Source organism: Limanda limanda, chromosome 13 (assembly GCF_963576545.1).
Source record: "Limanda limanda chromosome 13, fLimLim1.1, whole genome shotgun sequence".
Taxonomy (NCBI): Eukaryota; Metazoa; Chordata; class Actinopteri; order Pleuronectiformes; family Pleuronectidae; genus Limanda; species Limanda limanda.
In genome coordinates, this window is record NC_083648.1 from 25,536,342 (window position 1) to 25,560,529 (window position 24,188).

Genomic DNA, 24,188 nt, shown 5'->3' on the forward strand with positions numbered 1-24,188 from the left:
ATATTGGGAGAGGTGGAAGAGACCTTGGACAGTTCACCAATCTATGATAGGGCTGAGGGACATAAAGAGAAACAACCATAGTGTTGCCAATGAATATGGCAGCAGACACATGGAATATATAGCACATGACCTTGGCTCAGACTGTCTAATTCAGTGTGTGGTAGTTTAGAGGGCAGCACCACAGGCAACACAGCAGACTCCCTCCCACCCGGCACCCCCATCCACACATGACCCCAGGCTATCTGTCTGACAGCCACCAATTAGGACTTTACCAGTAACTACCCAAAACCCTCATTAACAGTTAATTATATCAAATCTATCTGGAATTATCTGTTGAAACCTGGGAGGAATACCCTCAAGAAAGCTTTCAAATGCTCCTGTGACAAGAAGCTGAGGGTGAGCTTTTGTTCTGAAATGTGCCCATTTTTGGAGGACGGGATTCCTGCAATACCTGTGGCATTGCTGCAAAAATGAATGGTGAAGTAAATTGTTTGATCTGTTTTTAAAGTTTAAATTAATTCCCAGAACTGTGCATGTGTCCATACATGGGACTCCATTTAACAGGCTGGAGACTATCTTTGACCAACATCAAATATTAAGAAAGAAACAAAATCAGAAAGAAAAAATGATCGAGATTTCCACAAACTTTATTCCAAAGCAGTGTGTGAGCTGAAGCCTTTACACATTCTATTTGAAAGCAAGAACATTTTTAAATCGTCTATAATTTAAATATTCATTTCACAAAAATAACATCAATTTATTTATTCTGAAACAGGTAACAAAAGGCTACAAAATGACTGGAAATCTATGCACATAATTAAAAACATAGAAAAGTAGATGTGACTAGAGTGTACACAGGTAGCTTCCCTATTCCTCTTCCGCTTCTTGCAATCATTGCTTCACCATCAAGTGAACTTATATGTGTAAATGTCAAGGAACACAATTCTTTTCCAGAGCACACATCACTGCAGTACAGATCGTTGGATATGAAAACATTAGCCTTGCTAATATTCTCTCAGTAAAAGACGATAGACACATTAGGAGCTACTGAGTTTAGCTTAAGTTGTGTTTCTGACAAACTGGTCATGTTAATTGTAGAAGTGGAATGTGGAATAACAGGCTGATGCAAGCTGACATTACACTTCATTATTTATGTGTTTGAAGCAGAAAAAATAGGAAAGTATAAGGATCTGAGCAACTTTTACTAGTGCCATTATGTGATGGCCAAACAAATGAGTCAGAGCTTCTCCAAAACAGCAGCTCTACTGCTGGTATGTAATAGTCTGTTCCATGGTGCAAGGACAGTTTTAGGAACAAGTTCATTGGCTAAGAATTAGGTATTCTCTTTGTTACCTCATCAAGTGGTCCAGATCAAGTGGTGAATCTAGCAATTCATTTTTTCTTTCTAAGGAAGGACCGATCTAACAAATAGCAATCAATCTGACTATTTGAAAGAGGGTAGGAAAAAGTAAAAGCTCATCTCATATTTCAAAGTTGAACGAGCAGTTTGGCCTTTAATGATAACTTCAGTGCAGATGGAAGCACTGGTCAGCAAGTAAGTTTAGCCCTGCCAGTTTTTTTCTTTGCCATTAGATGGCAGGCTAGAACAGAATGAAAAACCTGGAATTTGCAACGGTATGTAACAGAATGCTTAGTTAACTTTTCTATGTTGTCTAATTGCGTTTTCCAGTCATAAACAAAAAGTGTGTTCTGCTGTCTAGGTTTTTCTTGCATTAAGGAATTGGCCTAGAATGGGAAGAGGGCTACAATAGTAGTGACACAATCAGGCTGAAACCTTTAACTGTGGGTGTGTTAAAAGAGACATATCTTCAATGCAGTACTTATTGATGTAGATCAGGTTCAGATTCAGATTAAAGCTTACCTGTAGCACTGTAGTGTTCATTGTTTTAATTCAAAACTGAGTTTGAAACAAAGCCAGAAGAAACTGTGGAACTGTCCAAATACATTAAATTGTATATAGGTGGATCTTTGTGTAAGAACTGTGTTCAGAAAAGTTGTCAAATAAAAAGCCCTTTGTCCTGAGCTGATATTGTCTGGAAAGGATATGAGTCATAGTCGAGTTGCTGGGTGAGAACTCCTGTCAGAATGAACTCAGCATTGTGGACATCTAGACAGCAGAGACAACAGACAACATTAGAGATGCAATGCAACACATCAGCACAATTTCTACAGGAACATCATTGTTTAGAGACACAGATAACCAAGCTTTGCTCACTTTGTACTGTCTACTTAAAGCCCCTACAAGGAACTATTCGTTTGAGTTTATTTTGGTGTAGAAACCTCTGTAGAAAGCGATAGCGTTTCCATCGTCTCAAGTCGTAAAAAGCAAGGTCTCACCAGCATGTGCATTTGTTTTGGAAGGAGTAAAAAAAAAAACAACATACAGCTCTTTGCAGGATGTATAGGGATGAGGTAACGTATCTTTCTGTTGCTCTATGATTGTTATTGCGATCTGGTTGGGAAATTCTAATTTTATGAGGTTTGGGCATTTGAGCGGTTTGAGAATGCATGATTGATGTCCCCTGCTATGATGATCACGCCATCAGGATGAGCCGTCATCTGTTTGTGATGTCATAAAGCATTTCAAGCGCTCCCTGAGCCATAGCTTGTGCGGGAATGTATACCCCCATAATTGTAATTATTGTCAATTCCCTTGGAAAAAAGAACGGTCTTAGGAGTTCTCGGCTTGGGCAGCAGTGTAAATAATTTCTGCAACAGTGCTCCAGCTATGCTGCAGTAGCCGTGTACTTCGATCATTGCACACAGGATGTTGAATTTCAGCCAGATCTCTGAGATGATAGTAGCACAATGGAGGCGTAATTCTCATTCTGCTTTTATTCATCTTGTTTATAAGAGATCTGGATTTGTCGAGGAAAAGACTCAGGAGCGCTGGTCTGTACTGGTTAGCCTGTAGCCTAGCTGATGCCGGTGGTCTCTGCTTAACCAAGGATGTCCGGGGGAGTAAAGAAGTGTTGAAACCGAACCCCATGATGGTGGAAATGTAAACATAGGCTTTTCCAGCCTGACTAGCGAAAATCATTGAGTCTGACTTCGTGAATAATCCAACCAGATCACAATAGTTTATAGAAAAAGGCATTTATCGCTGTGATTGTCTCATTTGCTGTTAGCTCATAAAGAGACAGCAATATGAAAATGAGACTGTTAAGTAACTAGTTAAAAAATCTTAGCAGGGGCTTTAATAACACCACATGGATTTTTCACCACCAGTTGTGCTGTGGTAGTGTTATGTAGTGTTTTTTCAAGTGGCTCCAGTTCTACAGGATCCTCAAGATTGACAGTTTGTGACACAAACATGGAAATTAGTCAACAAAGACAGAGAAGGAGGGAAAACTTGTTTGTTGGCTCATAGCCTGTGTGTTCGTGTCTTACCAATGTTCTTCAAAAAGTATTCTCTACAGAGGTGCAGGTCATTGTCACAGGAAATTAAGATGATCTCTGGAAGGTTCTGCAAAACAAAGCCAACATGTAGTAAGACATCTGTACATTAGTAAAAATTAAGTCAAATAAAGAGCATTCTTTCTGTCAATGCATTTTCTGGTACATTAGATACTGTATCATTCCAACCTAATGCTGCATATTGATAGCTTTTCCTTGAAGATCATTGATTTTCAGGTCACAAACTTGACAGGTATATTCAAGAATTCCAATTAATTTTAAGGACCTTATTCTGTTTGTGCTCCATAATTTTTCTGTAAGAGGGCTGTTTGGCCAGCAGCTTTCCACCAGCACTCTCCAGGATGGGCTTCATGGTGCTGAGACTTGGGCAGATCCCTGGGGTGAGGTAAAAGTACTTCCCCTACAAAACCCATCACATGAAAAGGGCAGACAGACGGTCAGTGAGGGACAGGCACAAAATCCATTCTATTCTATAATAATCATTACAAACATTGACCACAGCTGTCGGCGCTTGTGATTGAAAATCTCCGCCAACTGCAAGGAGCAGACACACAAACCACCTTTTGTCCACACTGTTTTCAATAGTCAATATGCAGGAAAAACTTTGCTAGTATCCTCTTTCCAGTAGCAACCAAGGGTGCACCTTTAGAAGTTCTCTTTATATTTGCATATACAAACATAAACACGTTAGGTATTCATTCACAATTTTCATTCCCCATTACTGTGTTATATGACAAAACAGGAGTGAAACAATACATTTTGTAAACCTGTTGTACCATGCATACCTTTGAGGTCAGCTGCATAAGTATGTATGTTTTTGTCTGAAGGAGTTGAGCAAGTGTACATAGGCAACTGGACTTGCTTGTGTTTCTTGAAGACAGTAAAAACTCCTATTTTAGAGGCTTCTTCAAGTGACCACACTGGCTACTGGATCTTTTGCAGGGAAACACGTAATGAATTCACTGTAGAAAACTTGCAGACTGCAGGAACCTTATCTAATTTAATCTAATGGAGTCATTAAGCCATCGTGGGAAGGGCTATAGGTTTAAAAAGCAGTGCCTTGGCTCCAGGGAAGTCAGTCTTCAGACCTTCTCTGAGCGAGTTACCTTCTCGCTCAGAGAGTTACCTTCTCGCTCAGAGAAGGTAACATCTGTTGAAGTTTCAGATTAGCTGTTTCAGACTTGTCCTATAGGGGATCTCCAGAGTTGGGTCGGGATTTTCTTAGCAGTTTGCCTTTCGCACATGCTCAGTACAGCGGGAGATTGGGCCTCATTCCCAAACAGCATATAGAGCAGGGAAATGAGATGTGATCACAAGTGGCCATATGAGATACATTCAGGACACATTTCAATGCCAGGTGTGAACTCACATGCTTATCGTGTCTGCTTATGATCTGATCTTTGAGAGTTGAAACCTCTTCAAGAAACACCAGCAAGTCCAATTGCCTTTGTTCACATGTACAACTCTTCATTCTTTCCATCTAATTAAATCTGATCTCACATTGTGTGGGATTGAGGCTTGTTGTCTGACCTTGAAGAGAGGTGAACTGTGGGCTCTCTTTAGTGATTCCTCCAGACTGAATCCAAACAACACCTCTGCCTCTGCATCCTTCAGACTGTGAGCCTGCTCATCTGCAACAAACACACGCACATACAGACCATTTGAGGAATCTGTTTTTAAATAGGATTTTGTTCAACAATGAAGACAGTTAATTAAATAAGGCATTTATACAAATTATTTTCAGTAGTATCTGAATGGCTGCTCTCCATGCATGCACACACGCACACACACACCATACCCACAAACTTCTGGCTCCTCCAGCTCTCCTCCAGCCACTCGGGGCTAACGATGTGTTTGACCACAGACATGGCAGTAAGGAACTTAACGGTGCGTGTCACCTTACTGGCCACAAGGTGAGTGACCTTCTGACTGCTGTCTGCTACTTCCCCACCTAAAGCATGTAACCTCTGCGGGGGGGAGGGGCAAGGTCCGAAATCATTAGAAATGGACAATTAGCAACAGTATGTGTGCAAGTGAGATGAGACAACATAATAAAATAATTGTCTGAGCATGAAATCCAGCTGATTTTACCTTTGTGTACTGCTGTACTTGTGAAGGCTCAAAGCCTGTGAACAGGACTTGAGGAGTGGACTCTGGAGGAAGCATCTTACTGGGGGACTGCATCTCATCCAGTCTGCAGACACAGTTACACTTATGGTTACAATACTTATCTTTATACTGCTAATCTGGAAATGTGGCACGTCACTGTGACGCACACTGTGTAAACATATCTGTTGTACTGACCTGGCCTTCTTGTTTGCAGGCTGGTTAGTGGAACCAGCGATCTTTTGCTTTTGCAACAGCTGGAGGTTCTACACCACACAAAAAAATAAAAGAAGACTTTCGATTGAATTTTACTTGTATAGCGCCAAATCATAACCAGACAACCAGATGAACCACACAGCAAAAACCCCAACAGCTGTCACTTACAGCCCGTTTGCTCTCCTCTCTGGTGACAGAACCATTTCAAGTAATGTATTAGTGTTAAAACATGTGAAACACCAACAAAATCCAAACAAGTCTAGACAAGAAGGCAGTATCCGTAGTTCTTAGAATTTATGCCTCCAGATTATGATTTTATCTACTTCTCCAGAGTTGGCGGTGGCAATCAGATCAGATGGGCAAGGAGTTTAACTAAGGAAGGTCTTACAAAAATGACACTGTTTCGAGTTTAATTTGAATGTCAAGGCTTACAGAAACTTGGATGACACCACAGGATCAGTATGGAAGGTTTTTTTCTTGTGTTTCTTCATCAGTTTCTTCAATTGTATTGGATTTGACTGCAACGCTGTTTAACCCTTAAACTCCAAGAGTGTTTTGTGGACTTAAACACTTCACCCAGCCCTTCATCGGCTAGGTGGTAAGTAGATTAGTGAATTTTAAATTTTCAGTGAGCTCAGCACCATGTGCAAACAGGCAACATTTTTCAATCAATCAATCAAATTGTATTTGTGTAGCCCATATTCACAAATCACAATTTGTCTCATAGGGCTTCTACATGGTGTGACATCCTCTGTCCTTAACCCTCACCAAGAGTGAGGAAAAACTACAAAAAAAACTTTTAACAGGGTAAAAATAACGTAGAAACCTCAGAGAGAGCCACATGTGAGGGAACCTTCTCCCGGGACGGACAGAAGTGCAATAGATGTCAAGTGTACTATATTCAAGCAATCCTGCTGCAATCATAGTCTATGGTCAGCAGCCAGCAAGATCGGATGCCACTATAGTCCAGTCATTGTCCACTGCCGCCAATAAGGATCCATCATCAGCTGCCACCTCCTTATTTAACAAGTTCCCACATAAAATGTGTGAATAACTACAAAAAAGATCACATGATTCTACTGAATCAACTCAACTTGGTCCTCTGCTAAAACGCAGAACATACATAGAGATAGTTCATTAATTTGTTATTAAAAAAAGCCCATAAACACATCGAGTGGACTTTTTAAACTTCTAAGTAGCTGCAGCCACCAGTGTTTTCTGAAGTAGCTTGTCTAATGAGGATGTGAACACTGAAGATGACTTTCCACCGAGTGTGCACGTATTCACATAGAGCGTGAGGTTGGGAATGATAAACAAAAAGGTTCTCTATCATCATTTGTGCATTGTTTTGAAACAGACACTAGCGATTATAAAATGTACACACAATAAATCGCAACTTGTTACTCAAAACTCTCTTGAACGTTAAAACAATTAAGAAGCCAGAAGAATTTGTGATTACTAAACACGTGTGAATCAAAATATTACATTCATCTTACGCAACAGCACTTCAACAAACTCACCACTAAAGCTTCAGGAGATACTTTGATCGGTGTTCTCCAAGCAGCTACAGAGAAGGAAAGACAATTGTATTAATTCCAACATCAATGCATCATTCACACACATGCATATATACCTACACATAGACAAATATACACATACATATATATATACACATATATTTGTATACCTTGCATAATAACATTACAACAGTTGGCTGTATAATAACCAATATATAATATAATTGTCTTATTTAAAGACAGTCCATTCAGCAATACATACTCAGTAGGTTCTGGACCAGTTGTAGGTTGGGCACCAGTGGTTCAGGTTGTGTATAGATGGAGTATCTGCTGTGTTGAATCTGTCTCAGTGCTTCAAAATTTCCAAGCAGTATATCACACAACCACTGTGCATTTACACATGGGATCTTCCACTCCTTGGCCTTCTCATATTTAAGCCCATTAGGTCTGTGGAAAGATAAGCAAGACAACCACATCATCAACACTTCACCAACACAAATCAATATGGCTATGTGGCAGAGAAGATTCAAAACTGATGGTAGATCATTGAACCCTAGCAAATCTCACTCTTTACAGATGAGGACTGTATTACTGCGACACAGATATCCAGTGTATCTGGCACCCGCCAGGTAGGCCATCAGCTTAAGGTCATCTCTGTCAGCATCCACAAAACCTGTTACTGATATAATCTGAGGAGAATGACAGCAAAGGAGGTTAGAATAAAGAGATGACAGTCATCTGTTAAAAACATTAAAAAATAATCACAATTCAACAGCAATACTGAGTGAGTGTACTCTAGGGCTGCATGATATATCGAAAATGTATCAGCATCGGGATAACATCTCAAAAGAATGCTTGAACTGTGATAAATGGTGCGAATATATTTGACCAATCAGATGGAGCCCTGCTGCCTTGGTAATATATTTAAGATGTTCAGATCATTGACAGTTTTTTCTGTCAATTAATAATTGGCGGGAAAAGGAAAATAGAGAGAGAACAGAGAATTGCGAGGTTGCTACGTCAAATCCCGCTCCGCCTCCTCCAGACTAAATTCAACTGTGGAGGCTTCTAGGGATCATGTCCCATTTCATCCCAAATAACTTTTCACAGTCCATGTATGATAAGATTCCAAATGATCACTTTAATCAGACTTAGACGTGCTGTGCATTGATCCCTGTGATTCTGTCCTGGACTTGGTGGCGCTGAGGCCGGGCTGTGCGCCCAAAGCAGAAAGACTTGTTGTTTATGTTTATTTATCGCAAGACTTATCGTCATCGAGATATTTAACAAGGTTATCGCATATTGCCTGTTTTCCTAATATCGTGCAGCCCTAGTGTTCTTATTCTGTTAGTCACAGGCAGATCCTAATGTCACCAGTAATTGATCTGCTGCCTTAATCCGCCTGAAGATTAAGGGCTGTGGAATAAAGCTAAAAAATACTACAGATTGCCAATGCTGCCCTAGAGGAAGAGTTTGTGTATCTTCTTTTCACCGGAGAAACTAATAAGGCTGTGTAAGATGGAGGGATGGAGTTATTCCTTTTAGATATCACAGTGAGATAATTCAGATTGATGGTTAGTATGCTTCCATGTAAAGGGACATATTAGAGACTTCTTAACATTTAGAACTGATATAACATTTATGTGTATTTACCCTTAAGACTGAGATGCGTGCACGTTTTATATGATGTAATGGTTTTCAAGAATGTGATAATGTGACTTATGGAACACACTGCTCAAATAAGATTAAGGACCACCTAAATCACAGATAAGTCTTGCTGAACAGATTATTCAAGTAGAAAAACTCTAATGTTTTTCTTCTAACAAAAAAACTGTTTTGATTTCCCTGTCAAGGCCACCTCAAAGACCGACTTTTCTGAGGAAAATAAACTCTTCATGTGAGATGATGACTCTCTTCTACAGAAGTTTTATTTCTTCAGTTTTAACCTTCTCTATTGTTGCTTGGTTTGAACACCTCAATCTGGCAAACAAACCAACGACTAGGGAGCCTTAAAATCGCCAGTAAGATCAGAGGGAGCAGTCAGGCCAAGCTCTGTCATTTATAACAGGAAGGTCGTCCGGAGGGCAAAAGTTGTAACTCCCTCTTGAGAGGACGAGTTCAAACTTTTGCCCTCAGGCCACCGTTATAGAGAAATAAGATTTCATGCCTCTTTTATCCCAAGTGCAATCGATGCTTTACAGCGATCAGCAGTTTGCTTGTTTTTCTGAAACTTCACAATCTTGAAAATTGGTATTTTTTTGGCATATTTGTAAGTGGTAGGAATTTTCCATTTCCCTGTACTTCCCTGTTGAAATCTGCTTGTATCGTGGATGCTGCTGTTGATTTTGTCTCTCTGTTTTTGTCTCTGCTAACTCTTGCTGAACAACTAATTTGAAATAGCATTTCATACAATGGCTGATGATCTAAGCAAGGGGCTCGATATTAAAAGAGAGCATAGAAGTGTTTAAAACATTGATAAAAACAACACTGAAAATAACAATAATAAATAATAATTAAGTGGATCAGACTAAGATGATGTGCCTGATGACCCGCGGACGAGGGCTCAATCGGTCAGAGACATGTTTCAGGCGAGAGGAAGAAGGGGAGAACTTGCCGAATTTATAGTTCAGGAAATTTAGGGGAAAGGCAATGATTTACAATGAAAGCAAACAATGTAAAAGCTATCAAATGTTTATATTTCATGTCTTCGGAGAGCCTTAGATCTAAATGGGTTAGACTCTCAAATAATTTAAGCTTTCACCTGACTGACTGACGGACTAGCAAAAAGGACATTTCATTGATTTTAAATCAGTGATATTTAAATCAGTGCCATCATTAAATGAACCAGTCCGGGTCAGGCTGGTAACCAACGTGAATGTGAAGTTCTTTGTGTGATTTGAACCTACATGCTGAGAGCAGGGCTTTGCTCCAGGAGGGAAGGCAAAGGGCAGATGTAGTGTTCGATGAGGAGGAACCATCCTCTTCCTCTTCAGTACAGTGTTGAGCCAGTGGGCTGTTACACAGCGTTTCCCTTCTCTTAGTGCCTGACAGAGAGAACACCACACGGATCAATAACGATGACAGAGATGACACGTTTTTATCAATCAATGGAGCAGGATAGATGGATATTATTTATATTATTCATTAAACACCTTTCAATTCAGTTAATTTCAATTATATATGTATAGTGCTATACATTTTCTCAAGGCACTTTACAAAGCAAGTTCATAACCAAAAAAATGTATAGAGAAAACCCAACAGTTCCCACAACAAGCAAGCACTTGATGACAGCGGAGACAAAATCTCCTATTCAACAGGAAGAAACCTCTAACACAGGGGTCTCAAACTCGCGGCCCGCGGGCCAATTGCGGCCCGTGGGACGATATTTTGTGGCCCCCACCTTAATATGAAAGTTTAATGTTAGTGCGGCCCGCACAAACATTGTAGCAGGTCCGCTGTTAGCTGCTGTGTGGGACAATGTTATGATGTTCTGGTTTCCTACTGTGTGCCTGACCAGTGAACGCAGCATGCAAGTGAGTGACATGGGGGGCGGGGTCGTGTGTGTGTGTGTACGTGTGAGAGTGAGTGACAGAGAGAGCCGGGAGAGAAAAGAGTGGCTTTGGATGTGCGGTGCAGGAGGGTGAAATTCATAGTTTTCCGCCCTCTTTCGCGCAGGTCATGATGTATCCAGTGCTTCATTTGTAAATCACAAGGTGCCGGAACACTAAGTACATATCACAGCGCAGGTACGACGAGCACAGGTCCCGGAACGCACATAAAACGCCGCTTAAAACAGCACACACATGCCACTTACAATGCAGTGGGACTTATTTAGGCTATACTGCAGTGACGGTATCAGTCTTTATGTCAGTGATTAATAAAGTGGCGTCTTGAGCAAAGGCGACTTCTGTGTCCAGCGGAACGGAACACACACACACACAATTTGTTAAATTGAAGGCAAATTCAAGGGACACCACGGCTCCTTTACGCACACGCTGCGCTGTGAGGTTTTGGAGCTTCTTTACGCAGACAGATTATTCTAAACCGCAGCAGTTTATAACACGTCATTGAGCTAATATCTACATTTTACAGTCTGGGCTGTTTTACATTATTATTTACACCTGATATGTGTGGATGAATTTTAATGATTTAAATTCCCTCATCCTCTGGTGGTGACATTTACGCACCGAGCCACGGACTGTACATGACGATGTGCTAGTTATTTTGGTTCATCTTAGAAGTCTGCATTTGTTATTATTTTATGAAATTGTGATGCTGTTGTTAAGAAAGCTTTATATATAATTTATTAGATTATCTTGTTATTGCGTGGCCACAAATTAGTAATTCATCCACCGATGTCAACAGGGGCTCCGTAATTTTCTAGTGATTACATTATATTGTTATATTTTATTTTAATCATTTCTTAAAAAACTTTTTTTAATATTCATATTTTTTTCGATACGAGAGGTACCGGATCTGCTCAAATAAGTCCCAGAACGCAGGTAAGCCAACACGCCGGCACAAAGTAAGCACAAAAATGGATAGAAAAATGTGAGGCTACAGGAGGAATTTGATCATAGATTTGCAGACTTCAAGAAGCACAGAGCGACTTTTACAAAAATTTTGCGGATCCCTTCTCCTTTGATGTGCAAGATGCCCCTCCTGTGCTTCAAATGGAGCTCATTGGCCTGCAGTGCAACTCTGACCTCAAAGCCAAGTTCAGGGAGGTGAGTGGAAAGGAAGACAAGCTTGGGCAATTTTTGTGAGAATTGAACCCCAGCTTCCTTGAGCTTTCCCGAATGTTCAAGCGGACCATGTGCCTTTTTTGGAGCACATATTTGTGTGAAAAGCTCTTCTCCACCTTGAACTTCAATAAGTCCAGGTACAGGTCCAGGCTTACTGATGATCATCTTCAAGCCATACTGAGGGTCTCAACTGCTTCATCCCTCAAGCCAAATGTGGCTCAGCTATGTGAGAGGAAGCGCTGCCAGGTCTCTGGCAGCAAGAAGTAGGCAAGAAAGCCATGTTTACAAGAACTGTTCGTGTTCTTCAATATTCTATTCATGTTCAGAAGAACCCATTGAAGTTAAATAACTGTTAGTAATGACATTAGAGAAGTTTGGATTTTTTTAGCAAAGTTTTTTTTTTGTGGAATACCTGATGCGGCCCAGCCTCACCCAGATACTGCCTCCAGCGGCCCCCAGTTCATTTGAGTTTGAGACCCCTGCTCTAACAGAACCAGACTCAGTGTGGCTGGCCATCCACTGCTTGAGGCGAGAGGAGAAAAATCAGGGAGAGGAGAGGTTGGTGGAAAACGGGGAAAGAGAGACACCGTGACACACAGCCATTCTGTGGCACAACCGCAGCCAATGTGTCTCGGGCGTAACATGAGAGCTCAAAAGGCTGCAACTCCAGCTGTCACATGGACGTTTGAACCGAGTTTGAGGGTTGTTACAGCTCTACTGATAATTATTTAACTTGTATTATAAAGAATTACAGTAGCCCAGTCTAGAGGTAAAAAATGCATAGACTACTTTCCTAGTATCCGTTTGAGACAGGATGTTGCGAATTTTCATAATATTGCAGACAAAAAGTCCTGTCATAGACATTAAAAAATTATTTTAAGAATTTGAGAAGTTCAATGAACGGTTATTTTTGTGGTGCCAAATCACAACATACAGCTTTTCCAGCGAGGCAGTGAACTTTTGACCTCCTTTGACACTGTATTTCTCTCTCTACCTCCCACCCTTAAGGAAATTCCACGTCAGTGGACCGTCAAAATATGAATTAAGTTTTTGCCATCCTGCTAAAAATCCAAGACAGCTTCTGACATAATTTGTCTTTAGGTATTTGCTTTACCGTGAGGGTCATGCAGTTCTAATGGACATGCTCTCTGGTGTACATGTGTGTAAACTCCATGCTCTGATGTGTGACAGAGCATGCAGCAGTAATAGACCCAATGCCTTTTCTGATCAACATGTTTACTTTGTGACCTATTCATGTTCTATATTATCTCCTGCTGTTCTAAGACAACAGGTGAGTGTGAGATTGTAATATTTATACAAAATTTAAAAATATACCGTCACACGAGAGAGGTTGACTACTTCCTTGAGTAGTGCACGTTCTTTATAGCACACATCCTTACCTGAACATACATGTTACTGACTTGGCTCTCACACAGCAGGTGTGTGCAACGACTGGTCAGGTTTGGGTCAACAGTACCTCCACACGCCTGGATGACCTGTGGAAGCAGATCAGAAAACACTTATGTAAAAGATGCTTCTCATTTGTCGCAGGCAGTGTTAGAGGGAGGCAATCATCCTTTTCTGTGTGACGGAATGTCTTACCCTCTTCCATGTGCCCAGGAGTTGTTTGTCAGCCATTTGTTCTGGGTAGTCAGCAATAGCAAACACACAGCCTAACAGGAAGCCGTCTTGTGGAACTGAAATATATAGTAAATTAAAAATTAAGAGGTGAATCTGCAGGTCCAAAACAAAAACTTTAAGGAGGGATACGCACTTTTTTTGGGCCAAGCAAGTCTAATAATCTACATTTTTAAGAATTGCTACCAGTATTAATACATTTTCTAATTTAGGCCATGATGGTCATCAGACTGGCCTCTTGAATAATGTCCCGCCTACACAACTACCTGATACACATGATGATTAATAGTCTATCAAAATTGAAGGCTACTGCCACAGATAGGCACAGAGAAGTATGTTGGGCTGAAAGACAGTTCAGGCCTCATTTATAATTTATAATAGAGTTCTACAGATGGGCTCAGATTCAGATTTCACATACACATTTAATTGTGTAAATGATTGGTTGTTTATTTATTTAAAAAAGAAAAGAAAAAAGTTTTATTCTACAAAAAGTGCAAAGGCTACGATGCCCCAATTGCTAAGGATAAAGGTTATCTTTGAGTTTGATCACAAAAAGAAAATGTTCTAAATAACAAAGAGATAACCAAATTTAATTATTGTGTGGTATGTTTTAGTTTGATTTTAATTTATCAATCTTAAAAATGGCATCATTTGGACTTGTCATTAATAAAAAATGTTAAATATCCACCTTCTGCCATTTATCTTTCCATTCTCACAACAATATACTGAGAAAATGGGGATTTTTGGGCATTTAGAAATGGTGATTAATCGTGATTAAAATTTGTAATCGTTTGACAGCCCTAATGAACACAAGCAAACAACACCATTATGGGTTAGGGTTAGAAATCTTTGAAACCCTTGTCTTACAAACAACACTATATACAAGATAAGGAATCCTGACTCAGTAACGATAGACAAGTTTAGAAAAATATTATAGATCACTTAACTGTACTCCCAACAACAAATAAATAACGACCATCAAATTGAGTAATTTCTTGCCTCCTTAAATCGACCTTCTGTCCCAGAGTAACAAAATGAAAAATTGATTGCTGAATTAAAAAAAGGAATTATATTCAGCAATTGGTAGCCTAAATACAAAGAAACCCAGGGAATGGTTGGTTTAACTTCCGAGTTGTATAAATCAATGCAGGTCTAACATTGCTGAAAACACTTATAGGGTGTTACGGAAAAGGCAATCCCATCCTCGTGGAGGGATGCCATTATTTCTGTCATACCTAAGGATGGTAAATATCAACTAGATTGCGGTAATGACCGTCCCATTAGTGCACTAAATGTGAACTATAAATTGTTCACATCCATACTGTCCAGAAGAAGAGAAAATATTTTACCAAACCGACAAGATACTGCTATAAAGGAATAGATATGTTGGAGGAACAGAAGTTGGCTCCATTTGCTGATGATATATTGATTTATTGATATACATAAAATATTAATTGAAATGGGATGTAGAATCAATCAGGTACTTGGGTATCCATTTGTCCAAAGTTATATAGAAAATTATTCGAATTTAATTATGATTCATTGAATGCAAAAATTAAGTCAGGCATATTAAGATGGAATGTCGTTGTTTTTTTGAGTTCCAGATTATAATCGATTAAGATGAACATTCTACCACGGCTGCTATACCTTTTCCAGAGTCTTCAGGTGAAGATACTGACCAAACAGATTATGGCATGGTATAGGTTGATATCCAGATTCTTGTGGCAGGGGATAAAACCCAGAACCAGGTATAAAACTTTACAATTAAGAAAATAATTTATGGCATCTAAGTGGAAAGCTCCCCATGTTCAAATGTGATGACAAACGTCTTTTTTAATCCCAATTACGTAGCCCATAGAGGATTTAGTTTTTGTTGATGTTGTTATTGCTGCTACCTTCCCTGTCCTTTTATTTTCAGAAAAAAATGGATGCTTGATTTTGAATTTATTTTTAGTATCAGCACATGGCCTTTTCTTGGTTGACAGTAAAAAGGGAAACTTGAATTTAAATTTAAAAAAATTATATTAGCACTTTGCCTGTCCTTGGTTTTAAATGGACAAAAACTGGATTTGTCTTTGTTTTTGTATCAATAGTACCCTAATATGCAGCAAAGTTTATTAAAAGACATTTTTGAGTGAAGTATCGATCTTTATTGTCTTTATTTTCAGTCATCATATGCCGCGAACAGGCTCAAGCTAAATTTAAAAGTTGAAGGCTAAATAAGAGCAATTGAGAATTTGTGTGATTCATAATCAGATTGGTCGATTAATCTTTTCAATAATCGATAGATTAATCGACTATCAGAATAGTCGTTAGTTGCAGCCCTAGTCACCAGCATAAGACACTTGCGTCAGTTTCCAAGACATTTTGGGTTCTTTCTTCTTCTTTTTTTGTTTTCTCTGTCAAGGTGGAGACGTGTCGTACATCTTTATATAGTCATTGTGTTAGTCCAATAAAATACAGTATGGCCTAGGGATACCATGGTCCCCCACAACACTAACTCTGGTTGTACTCACTTTCTTGTCCCAGCTCGTGTCCAAACAGCTGGGTAATGTGAGCAGACTGCTGGAGCTGAGGCTGTAGCGTTGTCTTCGTCGTCTGCTGCTGTTGCTGCAGGGCCTGCTGATTCTGATGCTGCAGAGCCTGTTGCTGGTTCTGCAGGTGCTGCTGCTGATGCATCTGTTGCATGTGTTGTTGTTGTTGTTGTTGTTGTTGTAGGAAATGCTGTTGCTGCTGCTGTAGATGTTGTTGGTGTAACTGCTGTGGATTCTGCTGTTGCTGTAATATTTGCATACGTTGCTGTTGTTGGAACTGTTGAAGCTGTTGCTGCAGAGCTTGTTGCTGTTGGAGCTGCTGTAAACCAGGGCGCAGGAGCTGCTGTGGCCGCAGCTGCTGCTGCTGCTGCTGCTGCTGCTGCTGGGAGAATGCTTGCTGCTGCTGTGAAAACATTTGTTGCTGCATTTGCTGTTGTTGATGTTGTTGTTGTTGTTGTTGCTGTAGAAACTGTTGCTGCTGTTGGGGCAACTGCGGGAAACTTTGTTGCTGTGCAACTTGGGATTGTTGCTGTTGATTGTGTTGTTGATGGTGATGTAGTGGCATCATCTGATGCTGCTGCTGCTGCTGCTGTTGTTGTTGTTGTTGTAGATGCATTATAGGATGTTGTGGTTGCTGTGGTAACTGTTGATGCTGTTGCTGGACAGCCTGGTGTGACTGTTGCAGTAAGTGTTGATGCTGCTCTGCAGCTAATTTGGACTGACTGAACAGAATAGGGTTGGCACTATTGGGGGTTTGAGCATTGCTCTGGTTGCTCTGCTGCTCCAGTGGCTTTGACTGATTGGCTGTGAGATTCTGAATGATCTGGACAAACATTAAGAAGTTATAATGTAAAGAAAACATTACTAATGTTGGACAAGAATATTATATCATAGCTACGATCAGTTATGACATGTTGCTCTACTCTTGCTGCTCAGGGACAGAAGCAAGGAAAAACATCTGATCAACATACTACCTAGGAAAAGAAAATTTCTCACATGTACTATGTTGACAGGTCGATTGGCTGGCTGCATGTCAGAGCTGTTAGTAATGTTGCGGAGGGTTCTGGCGGCTGGACTCCAGCTTTCTGGAACTGATAAACCAAAAAAGCAGAAGAAAATGCATGAAGCCCAAAGGATAACATGAATAGGACATTGGATTTATACAACTCAGCAGGCTCAAGTCACACAATGTGCCATACATCTAAACTGATATCATAGTCTGACAGAGACCAAGATCACTGGTTCTCGGTCTGTTACCTCAAAGAATGTACGACCTGACATACTGACCTTGCTGTGTGCTTTGACTGATGGCAACAGCACCAGGGAGGGCCTCTGCAGGTGATGCTCCCCCACTGCCAGGTACAGGAGGCACAGTAGCACAGAGGTTGATCAGCCCACTGCCTGTAGATGACGTTGAGTCTTTGTTGGTGGGTGGCCCAGCCCGACGTCTAGCTGTGCCGGTCAGAATAGGGGGAGTTGGCGTAACAACCTCAGCAGGCGTCCAGTTGAGGTTGGGGCCCTCCTTCTCTATCGGGGAATCATCGTCCGAGTCATCGAACATACGCTCACTGCGGCGCTCAGGTTTTCGGAGGGGCGTTGGAGACACAGAATTAAGTTTTTTGGGGCCTGGTCTTCTTCTGGGACTGGAATCACCAGACGAGTCACAGCTGGAGAGCTGGGTTCGTCGAGGGCTGTAGCTTCCGTCTGAATGAGAGTGCTGTTCATACGACTCTGCTTCACTCTCTTCTTCTTCCTCAGGCTCCACGTATATTAGTCTAGGGTGATACAGAGCCTCATCCTTCCTGCTCTTGTCTGTAAAAGAGGAAACATACACATGTCAGGTAAATGGATCAAAGTTATGTAGAACCTACTTAAATTAAGTAACAATTACGTATACATTTTTAATACACAAAACGGTTAGCAATTAAATATGTTGAATTAATAAGAGGAAGTAATTGGTTAGATTCTAGTAAACCAATCAAGAAAACGCTCTTAGACTTAGGCACCCAGATTTGAACAAACTTTAATTATACGGTAAATCATATCTCGAGCAATGATAATGATAGTTTTTTATGCCTTTGCACAGGGGACAGCCAGTGGCTGGAGGCATAATGATTTGGGGCTGTCAGTACGTCCATCCTTCTGTCCCATTCTCGTGAACGTGATATCTGACTGCTATGAAGGAATTTCTTCAAATTTGGCACAAATATTCACTGTAGGATAATGATTCGATTTTGGGGGCCAAAGGTCAAGGTCACAATGACCTCAGTGCCTGTGAACCTGATATATTAGGACTGCCTGATTAGAATTGCATTACATCTGGTACAATTCACTTGGACTCACTGATTAACTGATACATGTCAATGGTCAAAGGTCGATGTCGGGTAAACATTTGAAAAATGGCAGAGACAAACACTAGTGTGGAAACACTTTACATTTACATCCCTATCTCACACTCTACTAACCACTGCAGTGAAAGGTGTATATATTATGTACATAGTCTGCATTTTTGAATTTTTCCTGATAAAGGAATATTTTTATAATTATAACATGATCTCACCAATCTTCCTTTAATGTTGCATTTTCAATGAGAGTCCTGCCAGGAAGACATCTACATGCCAATATTCAATTAAGGCTAAAGTGCCACCCACGAGCATCAGGAAATTACTTGTTTTTCTACTTATTGTTAGGGCACACCTACTGGCATTAGGAAGTTTTACACTGTAACAAAATGCATATTTAGTGCATGCTCACTTATTTGGCCAGTGTTCAATTTGAGCAACAGCGCGTCTCTGTGTCAACCTGTTCCCTGCCCGTACCCCCGACATGCACTGAGTGCAAGGTCCTGTGCATTACAGCTTGTGGCTTTAAATTGATTGGTTAGCTCTAAAAATGAATTGAAAGACAAATAATTAATGAAAAACAAGGACCCTTCAGTGCTTAGGGTCTTATCATTGGCATTGCTTCTATTGCAAAACTTTTCTACATTCTCTGGTTGCAACTTCCTCCATGTGAGGATTTGATGCTTTGGATAAATTACTCAGATTTCAGGTTTGGATTGTTTAAGGTCAGGCATTTTTCAACATATTCTGACATTCTACCAACTAGACAATTAATCGATTGACTACGACAGACAAAGGTAGATTCATCAATATGAAAGTAATCATCAGTTCCAGATCTATTAAAAAACTAAAACATCAAAACTTACAGGTCACATAATACAATCCAATCTCTTAAGAAAACTGAAAATCTAGTGCAGTTTCTTTGTAGAAGATTGAAACAAGGTCACCAAGTGGAAATTTATGTCAAATCTTCCCTCAAACCAATCTTATGGTATCCCGCTGAAGAGGCCATAACTGTGCATCCAGCCAATGGCTGTTGCCGGTGCAAAGGCATAACAACAAAACCATGCAAAACAATGATTGCATGCATACATATATCAGACTGAGAGCACTAACATTAATTACCTTTAACAGAATCTGTGATCCAGTCCGGGGTAACAATCTTGATACCAGAGTGTTTCAGGGCACACTCAAACTTTGCCTGGAAGGAAAAGAAATATACAACCACAAACAAAACCTATGTTAGTTGCACCTGCACGACAAGTAGAAATAAAAACGTTTCCATCTTTTTGGGTGCACCTAGAAATTTATTTTTCAGATCACAAGCATTTGTGTCAATTTAATGTCATATCAGCAGCACGGATGATGAAGTCAGTAGCAAGAACAAATGTGAGAACACTAGTTTTTACATTAATTGATCATAAAATATCAACCAGTCTTCATCTAAGTCATAGACACAATGTGTTAATTACACACAATTAGAATTTGCTATATCTTCATTGAACACACCCATCACAGTGCTGGTGGAAAAACAACCTTCGGCAGCAAAAACCTGAAGCAAGCATTTTCCTTTGATGTGGATCAGACCTGCACAACGTTCAAGATAGTTCCTTACAGAACTGCTTAACCTGAGTCATATTGTTTAGGACATCTGGTGTGAAAGACTCTTTTGAGTTCATTTCACAGCACCTAGATTGGGCAATGGTCAGTGTTCTGAGGCTGGGCTACTCCAAAAGGCTAATTTTTTAAATTTAGATGGATCAGACACTGTTTTAAGGGAAATCTTTACATAAATGCTGATAATTCCAAAGGCCTCACTTAGTTTTTCTTGCCATGATGAGATTACACATACATCACTCACTTACCCCTTTTGATTCCTTAACCACTAAGTGGGTGACCCTCTTGTTGAGATTAAGCTGACATTCTCCTCCATAAAAGGTAATGTAAGCCCACAAGGTGTATAGATCATCTGGAAGCTGTGTACAAACAAGCACACACACACAAGCAGTATTTTCCCTGTTTCTGTTTTCACGCCCAGTGTTACCAAAAAAATTTAAACCACAAATCGTGAGCTAAAGTAAACAGTAACAACAGTATTTTTTTTTTTTTTTTGTAAAATCTTGAAAATATTCTCCAAAAACAAAAACAAAAAAACACTCTTACCCTGGGAAGACAAGCTGTCACACCAAAGAATATCTGTTCTGATTCAGGGGAGAATCCAGTTACTCTGTTGTGTCCAGGGTTATGGAAAAGAACTGGAAATTTTGACATATTCCGTACACTCATGCTTTGGGTCAATGAATCTCTGACAAAACCTTCTTTTACGCAATTCAAAACATTAAAATACTGTTAAAGAGGTTTCCTCTTCTATTTTTATATTTTGGATTTTAAGGTAGAAGGATACGGTAACAGGTCTCCACATCGGACTGAAAGAGTCACCCAGGATGGCTGGAAAAAAGGAAGAAAGTTATTTTTTCTCTTCGATACACTGGTTCAAATTAACATCATTCACTTTTGTTTTATGACTGAACATTTAGAAAATTAACAAAATTATTACCTCTCAAAATATATTGTTTGACATTTGTTATCCCCGTATGAAAACATGCTGCAGTAGGAGACAGTTTTTAAAATGCCAAGCTTATGGGTTTTATAATCGTTAGTCTTGACAAAAAACAAAACTTCCCTATTTCAATGCACTCTATGAAGCTGTGGGGGTTTCTAATTTAAAAGGATAACAACAAAGATACCTAAAGCCTGGGCGACACTGGCTGTATCTATAGCGAATGTACGACGCAGAAGATCTTGTTTTTCAATTCAGCGCCCACTTTCTCTGGTTAGAATGTCCACACATGCCCTTTTTTTCTCTGCATACAGTGTGTGGGCTGCATGATATTATATAAACATGCAATATGCAATATGCAATAACCTTGTTGATTATCGCGATGACGACATGACTTGCGATATATAAACAGTCCCTGGCTATGGACGCAGAGACCACGGACCACTCCACAGCCGGGAGCAGGTACACAGCCCAGCCGCAGCGCCTCAAAGTCTGAGGCAGACAACAGGGAGCCATGCACAGCTCCACTAAGTGCACTTACTGTGGTAATTTGGGGTCTTTTCATACATTTGGGGGCGTGAAAAGTTTTTTTTTTTTTTTAACAGTTCTTAGAAGCTCTGTCAGTAATTTATAACTTTTGTGTTTTTTTCCGTTCTCGGCGCTCCCTCTCTTCATTCAGCCTGTCAGGAAGTGACAGTCACTAAAATTGTGTTCTCCTCTTTAAACATTTTCATACGCTGTATGAATAATATGTGCTGAAACTGTTCTTTCCTCCAATCTGCTTGGCAGACAGAGGGAGCCATGAGGGGCTGTGGGCTGGGTAGCCTTTAACGTTTGCTCAACTTGTTTCTCTGATCCTTCCAGACACAATATGACTAAAAGGTTATATTATACAGTTAAAGTCCAACAAGAAAAATATGTGGCTTGAACATTTGACCATTTCAACCACGCTGTCCCATGCACAGAGGAGATATGACGCCACTGATGGAAAAGCAAATTCAATAATTGTGATGACAGCGCCCAAGACATGTGTTAATACCAATTGCGACAATAGTCAAAGCCCAACATTGTTTAACGGAGAGCTAGTGTAGCACAACCCTTACCTTGACAACCGGCAGATCAAATACCTCCCTGGACTCGCCCACCTCTGGGTTGTCTCCGTCCTCTGCAATGATGTGAGTGGCGAGGGCATTGTAAGACACTTCCTTCCCTTTTCCTGCCTTCAGAAGCTGCACAACCTGGAGCATAAGCAGATTATTTAGCCAAATGTTGCTTTTTTACTTTGAAGAGTCAGTCACCATTTACTTTAATTAAATTTGATTTGTCTGCAACGCTATTTACACATGAAACTCCAAAAGTGTTTTGTGGACTCAAACACTTCAGCCATCCTACCGTCGGCAAAGTGGTGGATGAGTGAATTTTCCTTTTTGGGTGAATTATCACTTTAAACAACATGAAAAAAAAGGAGTGGTAGCGGCTTGCAGCAGTCTTCGCCCTTGCCGATATACTGTTTGAACAACACAAGTGTTCATTTTGCTGATAGTTATACGATAATGATATTGCGGTGGAAACGAAATTGATGACATGAACTGGTTCATTAATTTTCTCCATTCAAACAGAGACTACTTTTTTCTTTACTATTAAATTTCTGAATTGATAACACATCTAGAAGCCAATCATTTCAAGTGTATGTAGATGCAGCCCACGTTGGCGATGATAACAGGACATCGGATATCATACAACAGCCAATTGTGAAATCAAACCAACTTGATCTAATGTATACAATGTTACAAAGACATGAACCGTAGTCCGGATCTTCCGGTGTTAAAATGCCCTTCAGACCTCAAAGGCTGCGTCATATGAACTTGTATGTCAAATCTCAGAATGCAGTACAGTTACGAAGTTTTATTATGTTTGTCTTATGTGTAGAAACTGATTTATCACAGACAGACATGCTACAAATATCCTCTACTGTTCCAGTATGGCTTATTGACATGAATTGTCCAGCATAGGCCTTATTTGTACGTGGTTTAGTCGGACTGAACTCATTAAAGTTGACATATCTGTTGAATGTTAATTAGTAATAATAGTTCATATTAGAATGGCTTCACTGGTCGCTGCAAAAATGTAGGAGTACTAGTAAAATAAATAGGAGTCACTATTTGGCAGGAAAAACTGTTCTGGCCAGGGGTTTCCAGTATCAACGCTTTCACACATGCGCATTATGGGGCTCACTATTCAGCAGGATGTGGACACTGACAGGTTGCTGCAGTCTGATCGTGTCTGATCGATATATATAGGAGCGTTTAAAAGCGCTTCGCATTAACAGATTAGTGATAACAGTGCTGGGTGTTTGAACGCTGGCAGCATACAAGATCACTTACAAACACGTTTTTAAACGAACATAGGAAGATAAACCGAAGCCAAGGAGCAGGCAGATAAACATCTGTGGTAATGCTAAAGAAGTGCAGCGCTAAGTAGCTTCTGTACAGTATATTTACAGTCCTGGAGAACCACACAACTGTACAACACACAACGCAAAGAACGCTACAGTACTTTTATGTCAGTTCACTTTTTCCGGTATAGCATGGCATTCACTTAGCTAGCTAGTTAGCTTCTTCTGCAGTGTTCATTCACACTGAATGGTTCTAGCTAGTTAGCATGCTACATAGCAAGAAGAAGCTAACTTCCTGAGGCTCACCTTATGGTCAATGTCCCCCACCAGGTAGAATTTGACGTCTCTGAAAAGTTCATTGAAACTCATACTGTCCTCTTGAGACATGGCTGTCAATGCACGTCTCCAGAGTCAGTCAATGAAGCGCAGTCCGCGGCTCAGAACGGGGAAGCGTCGGTGCTAGGCTGCAGCCCCTGAGCGAACCGTACATCCGCCACTCTGCAGCGCGCCAGCGCCAAACCGTTACGCACGCCTTGGACTGCAGCATCAGCCAAAACGGGGGGGGGGGGTGTTGTGTGTTTGTCACTATTGTCTATTCGACTGTTTGGTTTGTTCTTTCTATGTCACTTTGTACCGTACAATGTGGGGATATGATAAACGGTTGTGGCCCAGAGTGCTGCTATAACCAGAGCTAAAC

At 40.3% G+C, this 24,188-nt stretch overlaps 1 protein-coding gene across 2 annotated transcripts; it reads right to left on the reverse strand.

Moving 5' to 3' along the window:
• Window positions 1–631: 631 nt before the first annotated feature.
• paxip1 (PAX interacting (with transcription-activation domain) protein 1) lies at window positions 632–23,978 on the reverse strand. Of its 2 annotated transcripts, XM_061084381.1 has the most exons (23): window positions 23,798–23,978; window positions 22,200–22,334; window positions 20,941–20,984; window positions 20,700–20,763; window positions 20,402–20,512; window positions 19,662–19,737; window positions 17,482–18,006; window positions 17,191–17,285; window positions 16,177–17,017; window positions 13,625–13,719; window positions 13,423–13,518; window positions 10,184–10,321; window positions 7,845–7,966; window positions 7,540–7,724; window positions 7,281–7,324; window positions 5,743–5,810; window positions 5,530–5,632; window positions 5,237–5,405; window positions 4,969–5,069; window positions 3,704–3,838; window positions 3,412–3,487; window positions 2,064–2,128; window positions 632–917 (listed from the first exon to the last, which is right to left on the reverse strand). In XM_061084381.1, the coding sequence occupies exons 1-23, from the start codon at window positions 23,876–23,878 to the stop codon at window positions 906–908; spliced, it is 3,381 nt and encodes a 1,126-aa protein (XP_060940364.1). In that variant the 5' UTR covers window positions 23,879–23,978; the 3' UTR covers window positions 632–905. The 2 variants fall into 2 exon arrangements, with proteins under 2 accessions (XP_060940364.1, XP_060940363.1); XM_061084380.1 differs by having other exon boundaries at window positions 632–2,128.
• Window positions 23,979–24,188: the final 210 nt, after the last annotated feature.

Excerpts from the sequence above, each read along its gene's own strand:
- paxip1 (XM_061084380.1), bottom strand. The coding sequence starts at position 23,878 with ATGTCTCAAGAGGACAGTATGAGTTTCAATGAACTTTTCAGAGACGTC. Across the intron at positions 10,322-13,422 it reads TCAGTAACATGTATGTTCAG|GCACTAAGAGAAGGGAAACG; the intron begins GTAAGGATGTGT and ends TCTCTCTGTCAG. Across the intron at positions 5,406-5,529 it reads AAGTACAGCAGTACACAAAG|AGGTTACATGCTTTAGGTGG; the intron begins GTAAAATCAGCT and ends TCCCCCCCGCAG.